At 43.4% G+C, this 17721-nt stretch overlaps 1 protein-coding gene across 3 annotated transcripts in view; it reads right to left on the bottom strand.

Annotated features, from left to right (window-relative positions):
* Window positions 1-691: 691 nt before the first annotated feature.
* Window positions 692-17721, bottom strand: part of GAREM1 (GRB2 associated regulator of MAPK1 subtype 1) — a 196263-nt gene continuing 179233 nt past the window's right edge. For 2 of the 3 annotated variants that reach the window (XM_078060464.1, XM_078060462.1), the window contains 2 exons: window positions 7650-7816; window positions 692-5962 (listed from right to left, as the gene is read on the bottom strand). In XM_078060464.1, the coding sequence (XP_077916590.1) occupies window positions 5065-5962; window positions 7650-7816 (1065 nt within the window). In that variant the 3' untranslated portion in view covers window positions 692-5064. The remainder of the gene's footprint in view (window positions 5963-7649; window positions 7817-17721) is intronic. The other variant, XM_078060463.1, reaches the window with a different exon arrangement.

The following is a 17721-nucleotide window of genomic DNA, read 5'->3' as shown; positions in this document are numbered from 1 at the left end:
TTAAATAGAAGATGAATCGAGAACGCTTTGTCTAGTGAAAGAAGTCAGGAAGACTCTGCATGATTGTGAAGCTGGGGGAGGGGGTCCTGTTGGGGGCCCAGGACATGGGTCTTTTCATCCTCTCAGCCCCTTAACCCTACCCCAAAGCCTCTCCATTAAATGGTCTGAAGCTATTTCATGCTATTTCGAGTAAAACAGAAGCTCTCCTAAGCAACCCCCACTTGCCATTTGCCAGCTTCTCTGTAAAACTCACTGGTGGATGTCGCAGCAAGCTGAAGACCCATGACTTTCTCCAGTACCCCCCACCATCTCTCACCGCTTATGTTGGCTGTAATTATATAAATTCAACCATGTATAAGCCAAAAAGAGAGGAATGCGTGTTGTTTCTTTTCCCCACACAAACATGGACTTCTTTTTCTTTTTTCTTAAAGCTCAGCAGTTCATCTGTATTTGTCTTTTGTTCTAACTCCTGACCACACAGGTACTGGGTTTTCTTTGAGTGCCATCAGGTGACCTTGCTCCCAGCTGCTTCTTTGTATGATAGCCATTGTCTTCAGTCTCTTAGTACAGAATAGGCTTGCAGCATTAAGAATCCCTTCAGACACGTTCTCATCTCCTTCATGAGGGTGGGGAAGAGAGTTCTAGAAAACTATGCACTAGGTCCAACTCACTGAGGAACTGCAAGAGGATCAACTTTTAAATTTTCTTTATTTATAGACATTTCGGAACCATTTAAATCAACAATGAACTTTTTTAGACAGAACATACCATGTTTATCTTGAGGTACACATTGGGCCCATTAGATAATGCTCTGGAAAGTAACACAACCGTTAACTGGTAGTTAACACCCCCGGTTTTCCAAGCAAAGAACCTATAAAGACGGTTACAAAATTCTTTGAAAAGAATATACCCTTTCCATTTAAATCAAGGAAAACTCCCCCAATTTTTAATTAATTGAGTTCAATTTTTAGGCTTAGCTTAAACAATTATTTTAAATGGAACTTAATATGAAAATGGGAGAAGAGGTTGATAGCTAAGAAATGATCTGAGCCCGAATACATGAGATTGTAAACAAAGGAAATTTATAATCTGATAAGCTCATTACAAAATTCATAGCCTAAAAATTAGACAGAGCAGCAAAATTACAGAAGATATTTGTACATAGTTTTAACTGATATCACGTTTACCCCTTGTTTCATGGTTTCACAATGAGATCAATTTTAAAACACAAGTTTTAAAGACTAAAGTTTTAAAGACTAAACTGCAATGTGACTTGACAAGAAGGGGCCATGAGAATTCCACATTATTACAACCCCACAGCATAAAAAATCCTACTTTCCATCATTTGCATTCTAGGCATTTTACTCTTTTTGCCCTAGCAGCCCATTGCCTTTATATTACTAGATAAAGAGTGGGAATTGATAGAATGGTCATAGTTTCTGAAAGTCTCGTGTGTCCAATAGCAGATTTAACTTTTCTGGGGGACTGACGTTGAAATTTCCTTTGAATGGTTCACGAGGTACTTTGGAGAATGGTTTTGTTTTCCAGTTTGTTATTCAAAATGTTAATTTTATGCTCTTTAGGCATGATGAGTAGTGACTTGTTACACAAAGTGTTTGGAAAATGAAGGACCCTCTATCTATCCACATCTACCCCCTGAACTTCTCAAGGAGTTGTATGGATGGTGTGCAGGTGGTTCTGGAATGTGAGCAGAGGGTGTTTATGCCTATGTGTGAAAACAGTTGGAATGGATTGTCATAACAGTTTCCCATAAGATTGTTTTATTTCTACATGAGACAAGAATAAACATAGCAATTTAGTCGAATGGGCAGCTTGCTGAAACTTCATAAACTTGAACGGTATATGTGGGTTGAAAGAGTATAAATGTAAATTTCACAGTTCATAAAGTTGAGCAGCTCAACTTCAAGGAGAAACGTGCCGGCGTTTACAAGATTCTGACAAAGAATCGGTCCGGGATTGTGTGAGTTCTCCCTTCCAGCATGAGTTAGGTCCATATTCTACACTTTAGCTGCTTGGTTTGGTTTATTCCTGATTTTCTTTTCTGATGGGGGCCGTGAATTTAAACTCCAAGGAGGGTCCTGTTTGGACAGACACTTTCCCCCAAGCCCCACGGTCACCGCACTGACTGCAGGGAACCTGCCAGATATGCTCAGTCTTGACCTGGTTGTGTTAGCAAAAGTTCTGCTTCTGGGGATCTCTAGAACATCATTTCTCACTGTGAAACTGCAGCTCTCAGCAGGGAAAGGCCGGTTCCTCCCCGTCCCTGCACTGTGTCTCTTGCTGTGATCCTCTCTGCCTCTACGTGCCTCGTCTAGTCAGGGTGCCAAGGTCCTCTACAAAGTGTTCAGCTCAGGAATGGCAACTATATGTATCTTGTTCCTTCAAAAAGTCAACAAGCCTTTAGAGATGCCAGAAGATAGTTATCACAGTTAAAAACATTCCTAATCGGTAAAAGAGAACATTAGCCAGTGGGAGTCCGAGATACTTTCAGCCTCTAACATATTCTAACTTTTCACGATCACGTGGCGTTGATTTTCTTACCCCTTTAATAAAGCCTGCCATTTCTTCCATCTGTGATTCTTTGAAGACAGAACACACTTAACTCTCCATACATCCAACTGCCCAGAAGATTTCCCGTCTCTCTCACACATATGCAGTCTCAGCAACTGTGATTTTAAATATAAACATCATGAGCTCCAAGAGGGCTTTTTTTTTTCAGCATTGTCGAGTCATACCAGCATAGTGCCTGGCAATAAAAGGTGCTCAACAAATTTGAATACATGACCCAAAGGCCATAGCGCCTGCCCCCAAGTAGTCTCTATATTGCCACCAATACAAACTCGATGGACACATGCCAGGACAAAAACCAGAAACTATTTGTGTCAAGTTTTTGCAAAATAAAACATAAAAAGAGAAACATAAAAGGAGTCAGCTGTTTATGTGGGGCAGCCTTCATAGTAAACCCAAACCTGCTCTGTTCCTCCCACCGGAATCTGAGAATTGTGTCCAAGGGTCAGGTACTTAAAAGCAGACTCAGCAAGGATTTGCTAGAGAAAAACGTGCAGCGTTTCAACTGCATCCTCTGTTTTTATTTTAAAAGAAAGTGCTGAGAGGTTAATGTTGCCATGGAAGTGGTTGCTGACACAGAAGGATGTTTTTTTAAACATGAAAGTCACTGAGGGGTCTCATGTCATGTGAGTGCAGGACCGGAAACTTCCATATACATTTTTCAATTACTTCTGAAGGGGCGCTCCAGTTTTCCTTATGGGATGCATTTTACTGGGAGTATTTACATTTTGGGAGATGTGTGAAGGGAGGAAAAAAAAATGCCTTAAAAAAAAAAGATTTAGGATGGAAAATGAGAAGAGGTTCAATTCACCTCAATTCTAAACCAGGAGATGGATTAAGAACATCTTTAATGTCAAGAAATAAAGCCATATTGCATATTGCATGTTGCGTTATCGTGGGTCTTGTCTTTACCTTTGTTTAGGTATTTTGGTGAGCAGGAAGACTGGATAAAAAGATAGAAGCCAATCCTGCAAGTCATATTGACGCCTGGTGGGCTGACCTCAGTCACAGATGTCTGCACATCCAGAATCAGACTGGGGGGGAGGCAGGGCTAGGGCTGGTGGCTTGCTTGGAGAACTAGAACTTTTCTAAGATTTACATTCCTTCAAAAAGTCAACAATGATGATGAGGCCATGTTTTGGAATTTTTAATCACATCTGTCAAGAACCGTCAGAATAATGTCCTGGAATTCTTGGAATAAAAGTATGGTAATAATGTATTTTCTTTGGACGAGAGGAAAGAAGAGGCTTATGAACGAAACAAGTGTACTTACTGATATTTATAAAAAATTACTCAAAAGATGAAGATCGTAAGTCTGATTTTTGAGCTCTCCTGAAGCACAAGCGTGTGGAGAACACCTAACACACTCTGAGAAATGCTCTTCAGACCTCTCGCTGTTAGACAACGGGGAAAAAAGAAGACCCTCAAACTGGAGATGAATTACCCTCTGACAAGAAACTACCATTTTCCCAGACATCGGCATGCAAGTATTACATGCAAACCACCGCCCATGGGCTTACAATCAAATTTAATTCTCTAATACAGACCTCTACTGATTTCTTCCAAGCTTTCAGTGATGAAGCCGAGTCAGACTGAGCTTCGAGGGGAAGGGGTCTGAGAATCTTTGGAATCATTCTGTCCACTCTTCCTAAGAGCGTCAACTTAGTTAACAGCTCCAAACCTCAATGGATCTTTGAAAGTGAACAGATGTTATCTAAAATATCAGACTAATAATGATGTTTAAAACATGTTTGTATTGTGTATACATATATACACATATATGCATATATTCTGGGTTTTTTTTTTCCACTGCTCAATAAAATTAGCAGCAGTTACAGATAAATTATTATGGTCATGATTTATATTATTTCATACATCCTCTATCAACATGTGACTTTTGGAAAATGCCTTTTGATGAAAAGATCCCCACCAAGCATATAACACACAGTAAAGTGTCATTTCATATCACTAACATTTTCAGGCACAAGAGTAAAACAATTAGCACTGAGCAATCCAAACGACAGAGCACAGAATAGTTAATTATCTAAAGTCGATTCCCCCAAAGGAGAGAACTGTTGTTCAAAAAGTGTTTTTTTTTTTAAGTTCTTTTTTTTTGTTGTTTTGTTGTTTTTTTTGATTCTTACGGTTTTCAGCTTTGGCTATTTTGTAATAAATATCATACCTTCTCGCATAAACCTACTTGGGTGAGAATTAATTCTCTGAACATGCCTTTTGTCTTTGAGCAGCTGTTGAGTGATGTACAAGGCACACCTCTAAGTGTTCTGTACAGCATTTTTATTGATGTACAAAATAGCCTGTTCACCATTCAAAAACATAATCTGCATAGTAAGAGTTTCTCTTATCCCTATTTACAGAGAAGGTTTTTAGTGCAAAAAACATGGAATTGTGTCCCAGCCCACCCCTTCTAGCACACACGTTTGTCCGTTTTGTTCAATGCTAGCTGGGGTTATTTGGCTATATTTTGGGCCTCCAGCCGTTAATGAATTGCATTATTTTCTTCACCTGCAGTTTGCTCAATTTGAAATCCTCGGAGAGGATTTCTTCCGTCAGCTGAACGAGCAAATTCCCATCGATCTTTTCAGTAACGAAGAATGATATGACATCTTCAGACAAACCAATAAACCGTAACGACTTGGACACTTCTTCTATAGAGAGTCCCGACAGGTCAGCGGGCGGCTGCCACGGGGAGCCATCGCCGCAGGACCTGGGGGCCAGCTGGAGGTGGAGCGGAGATGAGAAAGGGTAGGTGACGGAGAAGATGTCCTGCATGCCCTTTTTAACAAAGTACTGGTCCTCAGAGAGGTCCGGTGACCCAGACTCGGGGTCTTCCTCAGCACCATCAATTTTCAGAGGCAAAGGAGAAGTGTCCGAGGCGGCTTTCTCTTCCACTGGTTTTGGAGCCCTGGGGGGTAAGGCAGGGCACGAAATACTCTGCTTGGTTGTGTCAGCAGCCAGAGTTTTCTCATCTGTGCTCTCCACAGAGTAGCTGGCCGACTTGGGACAGGCAGAGATGCTGCCGCTGAATTCTGAAGTGACGGAGCCAGGGGGACTGGCCGAGAGCTCGTGGCCGTCCAAATCAAAGGGTGCTGGGCAGTTTCTCTTTGGTGTGCCTGGCGTCTTCTGTCGCGGGTAACTGTAGCTCCTGCTGGGACCCAGCAGGAAGTCGCTCCTGGTCTGGCTCTCCGACGCTCCCGAATAATGGTTGGGCCACGAGAGCCTGGAGGAGAGCGTGTCAGCAGAGGGACTTCCCATCGGGGACTTGAGGTCCACAGAATCAGTTTTCACGCGGTTGCAGGGATAGCAGGACACAGGCGCACTTTCGGAAGGACTTGTGTCGCTTTTAGGAACGCTGCTTAAGAGCAAACATAGAAAGGGAGGTGAGTCAAAAGTAGAAGCCAAATATTGAGCCGACCCTTATCCCCCAGATGTCACTTCTGAGTAGAAAAGGACAGCTAGGAAGAAAAATACAGTATTTCTTATCATGAATCCGATAAAGTATCTGCTAACTTCACCAGGTTTTAAAAAAAGTCTTTAAGTTACTAAAATTCACCGATAATTACACAGATATGAATTATAATGATTTAAAAGGTTATAGTAGAGGTGGCAAATATATATATATATTTAATTTAACTAACAAGAAAATCACTGTGAGTGGGTCTGGATCTTTACGATGAGAAAAATTCTTTTTTTTTTTTTTAAGATTTTATTTATTTATTTGACAGAGAGAGAGACAGCGAGAGAGGGAACACAAGCAGGGGGAGTGGGAGAGGGAGAAGCAGGTTTCCCGCGGAGCAGGGAGCCCGATGTGGGGCTCGATCCCAGGACCCTGGGATCATGACCTGAGCCGAAGACAGCCGCTTAACGACTGAGCCACCCAGGCGCCCCACGATGAGAAAAATTCTTAAGCCATGTTCAGGCTTATCACCAATAGGTCGTGTGAATGATGAGTAATGTCTGCAGCAGGTCAGGGTGGCGTGAGAGCTGCAAATGGGGCCTCGTGCCCGTCATCCTTGGGCCATGTGACAAGACTACAGCACCAGCACCTATGACTCTATTTCCATCCCAAAGTCTGAGGTGAGAAGAAATGCGTCAAACACAATGCTTGCCTTGGCTTCTATTCAACTGAGTAAAACTAGCATAAGGATTTCAACGTCCAGAGAACAAAAAATAACTGCAAAAGAGAGCTATTTTACATGGTGAAGACCAGACATGGAGCAGTGCCTTCAACTTGGGGGCCATATTTTAAGAGTGACAGGGAAGCCAGGGTGTGCTCAGAGGTGGGGTGACCAGGCTGATGAGGGACCAGGCAGCGATGCCAGGGGAAATAGCTGGAGGAACTGAGGCGATCTCTTTGGAGAAGAGAAGACTTACATCTTAGCTGACTTCAAATTGTTCACAGGCTGCCAAAGAGAAGCAGGGAGGATCTATTTTTTTTTTTTTTCCAGAGGTAAGAAACAGTTGAAACTTATGTGGAGATAGATTTCAACTAGATATAGGGAAAGATTACCAAAAAAAATCACTGGCGTTTGCCAACGATGGAATGAGCTGCAGTGCAAAAGAAGGAGCTCACAGCACTGGAAGGATCCAGACAGAAGCGAATGGCTACCAGACCGCAGCGGTCAAGAAGGGATTCCCGTACTGGTTGGAAAGGCAGAGCAGAGCCAACAGAACCCTTTCAACTCTAGGTCCCGGTTGAAGGTGCTGTTGTCTGCTTGTGCAGAAGTGGGAGTGGAAAGAACGAGAGGCTGGTTTGTGAGAGCTGGTGGCACTCCATGGCTTGCTTTAAAGAGAATCCAGTCAGCCTTTATCGCGGAGTTTCTCACCTATACTGTGGTTTCTTTTCTTCCTAGGACACTGGTTCTTCCATCCTCGCTTGAAACCAACAGGGGCCCCACCATGCTTTTCCAGTGAAATTCTTTTGTGTTTAAAGAACATTTCCTCTCCCACCTCCTGCCCAGGCTACAGCTACCCTCGGCACTGTTCTCAAGAAGCGGTGAGCGGGCCGACAAGAAGACGCGTGCCCTGGCGTTAAGACTTACATGTCGTGCAGCCCTGACGAATAGTAGGACAGGGTGGGGCTGGGAGAGCGAGTCTGCTGCCGCGCTGGCTTGGCCGTACGAGGAGGGACCGAGGGGCTTGTGGACAAAGGCTTTGCGCTTCGGGGTGGAACAGGAGGGGCGTTCAGGAGCCGGCACTCTTCCCTGACCTGGCGCGGAAAAGAACACTCTGGGTTAGCAACAGACTGACAACGGGTCAAGTTGCTACTCTTAAAACAGTAACGGCAGGGGCATAAGGGGGGTGGAGCGAGAAGACCGCAGCACATGAGGAGGATGATAAACACAGGTGCTGCCCGAGATCAAATCCACGCCTGCCATGAACTTGGCGGGACAGACCGATTTTCAAGGGGACTGCTTGGCAAACGCCAGTTGCCACTGAACCGTGGCCAGTAACGTGAACGACAGTGAGTTCAAAGGCCAGTGACGTGTGAGCTGTATAAAACGGAAGTATTAATAAAATAAGGACGTAAGGCAATAATGATCTTAATAGAGGATCAAACTCTTCTATTGCGTTGTGTTTATCCCCTGTTCAAACTGAATTCAGTGTGATCCAAACCTTCGGGACTGGAGGCTCTTCTCCAGGGTGGAGGCTCCTTCTGAAGTTATGTGCAGGGCTTCTCACTCCTAAGTGTGCATGTGAATCACCCAGGATCTTCTCAACGGGCAGACTCTGACTCAGTAGACCTAGGGCGGGGCCCAGGAACCTGCATTTCTAACTAGCTCCCGGGTGTCACGGATGCTGCTGGAACAAGGCTGCAGATGGAGTAGTGAGGCCGACTTCCAAACCCCAAACAGCACTTTTCATGAGAGCTGCCTCTAACTTCCTTCAGCTTCACCTGGGAGAGGATTAGGTGACCTGTGAGGTCCATGGCTCGTATGAATCTGCGGGCTGTTACCCCCCCCACCCCCCTTTTCTGTTCCATTCACAGAGGCATTCGAGAATAGGGTTCTTTTTAATGAAGCGGACATTTTTAAATGTACTTCTCTGTGTCAGGCAGCAGGGGGCAGTTTATACCCGGTTCTGTTAGTCTACCAGAAGCCACACAGGTAAAAACAGCCAATTCCGACTTCGTCAGAAAGGTCCTTGCCTGCTTTTAGGCCGTGTTTCCAACAATTTTTTCACCTTTGCCTTCAATTTCTTTCTGTCCCCGCAGCTCTGGGGTAATGAGGACAATGAAACAGCAAGCTTCCATTAGCTTTGGTATTGGGTTTGCTTAAGACCAAATAAAATAGGTTCACGTGCCATTGCATCCGCTACACCTACACGGCACACTGGGCCTCTAACTGGCTTCCCAGACCTGAGCCGCTTGCCAGAAAAAACCAGACGCTACGGAAAGTCACATGACCACGCAAACCTCCGTTCTAAGTGAAATGGAAGCAATTTAAAAAGTCTCATCTGTTGCATTTCTTCCTAGCACAGAGGATCATTGCTCCCACCCGGAGGACCCACAGCCCTGGCTATTGGGACCCACTGGTGCTCGTTTTTCATTTGGAAAAGCTCTTTAGGCTGAAACGAAGTATTCTGAGCAGCAGATTCTCTTCTCCAATAGCTGTAGGCTTTTCCCTTTTGAGTTTTTAAAAAAGAGATAGTGGATGACTACAGAAAGAAAATCTGGGAGGACATGGGTTTGGATAAGGAAGAGAGAGAGAGGATTATTCAGCTGGCTCGGGGCGGGGGGGGGGGTGCAGGAACTCCTGCACCACTGGAGGGTCTCCTTTTCTTTTCTTTTTTAAGATTTTATTTATTTATTTATTTGACACAGAGAGAGAGACAGCTAGAGAGGGAATACAAGCAGGGGGAGCGGGAGAGGGAGAAGTAGGCTCCTGGCTGAGCAGGGAACCTGATGCGGGGCTCGATCCCAGGACCCTGGGATCATGACCTGAGCTGAAGGCAGACACTTAACAACTGAGCCACCCAGGCGCCCCCGGAGGGTCTCCTTTTCTTAAGGAGCTGAGAATCAACTAGGACACTGAAAAGCTCTGGCCGGGTTACCCCACTGGCTGGCTTTCAGGAGTATATATTGGTTACAAAATAAGTAACCAAGATAGTGAGTCAGCTTCCGTCTTGTTAGTGATTTGTACAGGAGCCAACTATGTTTCTTTTCTTTCTTAGGGACTATCTATAGAATCTAGGATGGATGGGTGTTACTTTATTATACCTGGGCCTGATTCTGTTTATGCTTATGGTAACAGGAATGGAAAATGTAAGATAAGGAGCCTATCCTATAGCTTTTTAATTTTTAAAATAAACAGTCCCTTTTCAATACTGGGTTAGAGAAAAGCACAGGAGAACATGGTTAATGCTGAATTTGATTTAGAAATTTTTAAGTTCTGGAAGTAGTCATTAACTGTGACGTTTCATTAGGGCTCACTTACCTAGATGTCAATTATGATATGCTGAGATGTCCATGACAATATGCATTTTAATTCAAAGTAACTGACTTAGGTCTTGGAACACAGAAAAGCGGCCACCTGTGACCTATGGGAAGTCCCCTCTTCCTGTTCTTCTAACTAAGGTCACTTCGAGCTGGTTCTGCCATCCTCTTCTATAACGGGGCGGTCCCGAAGAGCTTTCCAATAGGTTTCCCACATGAGAGGAGGTGTGGAGAGGAAGTAGTGGAAAGAAGCATTTGTAGGGCCCAGGGCCCGGGGAGGTGAGCTATGGCAAACTGGAGTGTTTATAGCTAAACTCCAGACTATATCATAGATAAAGGAAGTGTTTGGGGTGGCCACAGGACTCCTGAAAGGAGTAACAGAGTGTGTGTGTGTGTGTGTGTGTGTGTGTGTGTGTGTGTTTCTCGCTCTTAGGAGATGGGGTGGAGTCAGTGAAGAGATGCTACTAGAAGGCCAGAGAAAGGTTCTCTTCCCTTGTGAGGAGAGGGCTGTTCGGGTGTCATTGTGAGTCTAGTGGCAAAGAATCAGGCTGATTTGAAATCCATTTTGGAGAAAAGGTAGTTGAAAACAAAACAAAAACAAAAATGACTTTAAAAGGACCTGGCCCATGACAAGAATTCAGGTGTAATTTTGTAGAGGTACAAAAGGGCCAGCTTGTGCTGCTCCAAGCAGGTGTGTTAGGGCCGCTTGGCGCTCAGCACAGCTGACTACCTGCTCTCTACATGTTACGTTTAACTTGTTACTTCCTTTCTTTCTATTTGAAAGATTTTGTTTTAAGTCATCCCTACACCCAACCTGGGGCTTGAACTCACAGCCCCGAGACCAAGAGTTGCATGCTCTACCAATGAGCCAGCCAGGAGCCCCCAACTTTATTACTTTCAACTTATTGCTGCAGATTCTCAAATGAAGTCATATGCAGTTTATGGGAAAAACTATACGCTTTGGTGAAATATATACATTTTGGGATCCAGAAGTTACAAATAGTGAGGGTTTACTGTGCCATCGTACTTCCTACCTCCTACGCCCTTATAACAGTAATTGTTCTACTTTGCTTCTTGACTGGATTCAACATGGAATATATATATCCAAGACCAGTGTAGTTCTTTTTGAAATGAATTTTATCTGACAATAAAAAGCAATTTACAAGACTGGATGGCCAATCACCCTATTTCCAGTTTCCCTCATATTCAATTCCACTTTCAAGTGCTACATTTTCAGTGGATTCCTTGTAAAAGTCTCAGCATGTGGCTTTCATCACGTTACTTCCCATCTCCAGTGGCACCCTCTGATTGCTGGATAAAGTTCAGCCTCCCCTGCTTCCCACTGAAGGCTTCTGCAGTCATTCTGGCTATATTTGGTAGCCACAGAAATTATTCCATCTTATTCCATCTTTCTAGTTATTTCTCCCACCACTCCTCTATATGAGCACAGGTCCATCCAAAGAGGCAGCGTCGCTTGGGCACGCCTGTCCTTGACTGTTCCTCTCTGCTGTGGTTACTGCCTGTCTCTTCCTAAATGCCACTTCCTAAGGCTCAGTCCCAAACATTACATACTTGGTCTGGGACCACTGCACGTGGCCACCTGTACGTGTCACTGCTTCTGAACTCAGCTCACACTGTTTATATTTACTTACTTTCCATGTATAGTCAATTAGTCTGCAAGTGAAAATGGTAGGGACTGTCATTGTTGTTACTGGTACCCTGTGGATGACAGAGTTTGGGGATTCGTCACCTCAGGTACAAATATGTCCCACAGAATGCTAGGTAGAGGTTAACAGATGTCACAAAAAAATACAACAAAAAGGCACTTTTATTTTAAAATGTATACTGTAAGAATGCCTTTTATATTTTTATGTGGAAATTGTTATTGATAAGTCATTTGGGCTGGATGTTAATTTTTTGTGTGTCCTCATATTAGTGTCGATCTCGAGAAAAAGTGCGCCAGAAGACCTGTCATATATGACCACCCTCAACTCTACCCCCACCACACTGGGCATAGCAGGAGTGTGAAAATGATAATGACGGTATTTCTAAATTGGGAAATTGTCAACCCCCCCGAAAAATTACTATTCTCAATGAGGATATTACAGAATACAGCATGGCTGGCGGACTAGAGTCCTTCTCTTCCTGTCCAACACAACATGTAGGGCAGCACGGGAGGGTTACCTGGATTATCAGGAGTAAACCTCCAACACTAGTCCTGAGCGACGGGCTGGCGTTACTGTCGCAGATTATGCATGACCTTTGCTACTGGTTGATCATTTCTGGTTACGAGTAGTTTGGGTGTTTGAAGAGAAGCTCCTGGCTCCTGCTGGTTAGGACAGCGTCAACGAACACAGCATGGACTCAGGTGGCAGCAGGGAGAGCTGGCTCCCTGCTGTCCCCAGAGCCTTGCTTCATGAATTCTCTGGTCTAAGCTCTTCTTTCCGGGGCGCCTGGGTGGCTCAGTCGGCTGAGTGTCTGACTCTTGATTTCAGCTCAGGTCATTATCTCAGGGTCATGGGATCAGCCCCGAGTTGGGCTCTGCACTCAGCAGGGAGTCTGCTTGAGATTCTCTCTCTCTCTCTCTCTCTCTCCCTCTGCCCACCCACCCTGCCCCCGCTCGCATGCACACACACAATTTCTCTCTGAAAATCAATCAACCAATCTTCCTCTTTCCAGCAGTTCCATCTCCAGTACAATTACCTCATCCTTGCTCCTTCACTGCAGGGCCTTCCCTTTCGTAAAATGCTCAATGATTACATTCTTATCAAATGTAAGACACCGCTACTCAGGATTAAGAAAACTTAGCATTCATGCAGCAGACTGCTGACGCAGGGCTAAATATAAAGGTAATTTGTTGAAAGGCGGAAATGGTGAGTTCTGCTCTTTCTAGAACACTCTCTAGTCACCTTTCTTTAGTGTACAAGGCCTATTCACGTGACTGCCATCCAACACACTGACATAATTGAATAGTCAGGGTTTGAAGTAAGCTGTAAAAGGTGTTTGGGGACTAAGAGCTGAGATCAGAGCCACCATCCACTTCCACTGTCCCTAAATGTCTGAAGAACATGGCCATCCCTTTCCCTTTTCCTACACACTACATTAATTCCATTTTGCTATTGATTTGTTCAAATGTATGTTGAGTGCCTATCACATGCTCACTGAGCTACTGTTACGTATACAAAAATGAGTAAGCTCATGGAATTAGTTGGGAAGAAGGGAGACAAACATATAATCAAGACACAAATTCTGTTCTGTAATAACAAGTATAAGAGCAAAGGTTAGTAGGAGCACCATTAATTTATTCAAGGTGACAGAAGAAGAATGAATTCATAGGAAGTTGTACTGAGAAAGTCTTCAGGAAGAAGGAATTATGAGTGTGCAAAAGCCACAGAAGCATGAAAAAAAACCCCACCAATGTGATGCTTGGGTCTGGGGGCTTCAAAGATGAGGCAAGTACTGGTGCCATTTATCAGACAAAGAAACTTAGAAGGAAGAACAGAGCTTGGGAGAAGCCAAGGAGTTCCGTTTTGAAAATACTGAGCTTGAGTTTGATGCTCTACCAACAGGATCTGTGTGATGGTGGCATTGGGATCTCAGACGAGAAGCAAAGCAGGCTGAACCCCTAAGGAATGAGCAGAAGAGGAGACAAAGAAGGAGGAAACGAGTGACTCTATTTTACCAGTCCCCGAGCAGAACCCTGCCCGAATGGCATCAAAGAAGTGAAGGGAGGGGAGGACAGCAGAATGGCGGTGTAAGGATGAGAGCATGTCAGGAAGTCAGGAAAGGTCTGGAAGATATGTGAGAGTTAGCAGGTCACTGCGGCTCTTAAGCAAAAGAAATCAGAATGAAAAAAAAAAAGAAAAAGAAAAAGTAAAAAGCTTGGAAAACAGATTCCAGTGAGTCAAAGGCAGAACAGGAGGTGAGGGTGGACTCAGGAGGGCACATCACTCTTTTCAAGAATACTGACTAGAAAAGACGGGAAGAGGCGGTTATTAGAAAGGGACAGTGGATTGAAGAAGGCATGGCTTTTTTCTCCCTAAGCTTGGAAGAAACTTTAAAAATGTGCCCGGGTATATACATGCACACACATAATAACCTGGAAGCCCCCTGGAAGTGCTTACTGACTCCTAGGAGGACCCATGCTTTCCCTTCATTTAAGAAGATGGAGAGGAGAACAGACATTTTTCCATTGCTTTCTGCCTTAGCCATTCCATCACTGGCCACTGTAAAGCTAGGAAAGAAATTAAGGGTAACTTATTGTCTAATAGCCAGAGCAAAGATGGAACACACACCCGACAGAATGAATGACTTAGGAAAGTTTATGTTTCTAAGTGAAGGTGGTCAACAAAGTCAAAACCCAACCCCAATCTTTGGTTGAAATCAAACGCGTCATAGAATGGGACTATTTTCTTTATTTTCAGAATACGGTCCACGAAGTTTAACTTGCTTTCCTGACTCCGGGAATAGCAATTAACTGTCCTTTCCCCTCTCCGCTCCCTTCAGCTCTAACTCCGTGTGGCTGGGAGGGAACTGAGCACAGTGTAAAGGACCAATCATTTGTGAAAAATGGACAAGAAGGTCTTCTCCCTAAATAGCCACACGTTAAAAGTAATGCATGAGAATCTATTCAAAGTAACAAAGCTCATTATTGCATGGTTTGAAAACAAGGTTACATGTATTTGTTAATGTATGTTTATTATATGTAACGTTTGTTACACATAATTAGAGCATTTTATATACATTACCTATGATCTAGTTCTCCTGTGACATTAAGTTTTTCTCACACTTCTAGGGATTAAAAGAATACAAGAAACCAAAGACACACCAAGTGTTTATGGAACAGCACAGTGTAGGGATGGGGGGGTTTTGGTATAATATTCCTTGGAAAGTTTTCATTTCTTGGAACTCTCTACTTGTCTTCTCTGGAAGAAATAACACTTTTTATACCTTTTCACTAACTGGACCAAAGAGACTCCTTAAGAAAAGTAAATGGAACACTTACTGTGACATCTTTCGTGTAGCCATCTTTTTGGGGGAAAAATCAATTTTATCGCAGTGTACTCAACTTTTAAATCCATGGCAATGGATCTGGAGACACCTGCTGACAAGGACATATACTTCCCTTGTCTGTGGTTTAAAACGTACCATCACATGCCTGAGGGTGAAAATCTTCTGTCTCAAAGATCATGCTGGTTAGAATCGTGGGCAGTCACCGAAGAGATTTAGGCATCACTTAGGCGGGGTAAGGATCATTTTGTTTCTTTGTTGACAATGATTCAGAAAATACCCAGATACTTTAAGTGAGCTTGATCTACAACTGGACTCACCTGTACTGTGAATTTTCTACTCTAAAAAGCCAACTTCAGGATAATGTCAGCAGTCGAAAGAAAGGAGTTTTGTAACCATGCTTCCTTGAACTTTGCAACTTTGCCTTCAGTGCATGCCCTCTGCCCTGGATTTTATATTGCTTCCCACACTCCCTCTCCCAGATAACAAAATCATTACAGCCTTAAGAAATCTTATTTATAAAGAGGCTTTTATACAAAGAGTTCATAACCCTGTCACATACCCATCAGGATATTTTCAGCCGAACAGAAATGAAAGTTTATAATGACAAAATAGCAATAAATGAAACTCTATGTGATTAATTACTCAAGGGTAGATGTGATTTACAGTCAAAATCCTGATTCTTAGATGAATACTTTTTTTTTCCTTCCAGTTTTATACACTGACGATAAGGACCTAAAGACAGACCTAGGTTTGAAATGACCTCCAATCTCCAAGCCTCAGGCAAGGGAGGCAAGGCGGAGGCCACTTACTGGGCGGCAAGAAGGGCAAGTGGTTCTGAAAAGAATACTTGTTTAAATTCTAGGGTGCTTCTATGGACTCAGAAGAAGGAATATGCCACTGGGGGAGAGAATAAAGCCCTTTTCTGAGCAAGGAGTATAATACATGATAGATCTATTTAAACAGTATATAACCTTCACATTAATGTGATTTTGTGCAAATGGTACTCAAGAGTGCAGATCTGAAAACAAGAGCTATCCCACAGAATATTATAATTATTAGCATTCTCATCATTGAGACTTTCAAACGGACACAGGAGAAGAACACTTCTTGGTTTAGAAGGTTTCATTTAAAAACAAATAATCTACACGAAACCAGAGGCAATTAGTTTCAAAATTACCAAAACACAGTAATAATTTAGTCCTTATTTCAATTAACAAATGGGAATGTAGGTATGGCTTGCTCTCAGAGTACTCCTCAAAAGTCGTAATTAAAATTAATTAAATGTCAAATGCCTTAGGAGACCTCATTAATTAGTGGAATCCTGAGCGAATCTTTTTGTAGAGCAATTACTTTGAAAAATAAATAGTCACTTCCAGATTAATCTTTTTAGTATCTAAACCTGAATATTACCATGTCAGATTTATTTAAGAAAATCGGGCTTTTAATGCCTTTTCTAATGTTAACATTTGATACCGGGCAAAAGCCCAAAGACAAAATAAAATAAAAACTCACAGTCAAATCAGTTTTCACAGCCACTTCCCTTAGTTTATAAACAACATCTTTTTATAGCTTTTTTCCTAACTTTGGTAGTCACATGAGGTCCCTAATTCTGTAGGGTGGACACCTCCAGGTGGTGACACCGGGTTACACCGTGACCTAGCCTAGCCATGCTGAGGAACAGAATTTGCCAAGACAACTTGTTAGTCTTTTTTTTTTTTTTTTTGAAGATTTATTTATTTATTATTTATTTGTCGGGGGCGGGGGAGGGAGAGCATGAACAGGGGGAGCGGCAGGCAGAGGGAGAAGCAGGCTCCCCCCTGAGCAGGGAGCCCGATGTGGGGCTCGATCCCAGGACCCTGGGATTATGACCTGAGCCGAAGGCAGACGCTTAACCGACTGAGCCACCCAGGCGTCCCAGCAACTTGTTAGTCTTAATATTTCTATTCAGGTTTGTCTGGGAATTTCAGTTTCTTGACGTGAGCTTGCAGCCTTAGGGCTACATGTGGCTTTTTCCCAGGTGCTCCAAAGCTCTTCAAAACCCCAACTGCCCCCATGAAAGGATTCGACATTACTGGGGTCCAGGATGCTGAGCATTTCTGTACCTCTTCGACGAGTACAAATCTGGCCCCACAGCTGGGTAACTATAACATTAACACCTAGCTTATCAAATGGATATTTTAATTAGCAATAATCGCGCCTCAGATGGGAAGAATGTTTTGTTATTTTTAAACCCAATTAGGTTTTTGTAATATCTCAGAGACCAGTAAAATGAAACTATCACACATGCTTTTGGAATGTGGGGACAAAGGGCCCCTGCCTGGGTGCTGGGCTGACTATGGAGGGAGATGCGCCTGTTCCCGTCAGCCTCCTTGACTCTTTGAAGAGGCCTTATACCCTCATTAAGAAAGGACTGAGGGAAAAAACCTCCCAAAAAATCATTTTCCATCTGACCCTAAATTGGAATCTGTCCCATATTGAGTTACGGCTACTATTTACTGAATGCTTACCAAGTGCCAGGGAACAGTGCCAAGTACTTTGTACAGTACAACAATGCAATGAAGAAGCTGTTATTCTCCCCACAGGAACTGACTCAGGGAGGTTAAATATTTTGCCAAAGGTATGAAGCTACTACGTGGTAGGGTGAGGAGGATTCAAATCCGTGGCTC

This window comes from Halichoerus grypus, chromosome 13 (assembly GCF_964656455.1).
Source record: "Halichoerus grypus chromosome 13, mHalGry1.hap1.1, whole genome shotgun sequence".
Classification (NCBI taxonomy): Eukaryota; Metazoa; Chordata; class Mammalia; order Carnivora; family Phocidae; genus Halichoerus; species Halichoerus grypus.
Note: the sequence above shows the minus strand (reverse complement) of the source record. Positions and strands in the feature narration are given on the sequence as shown.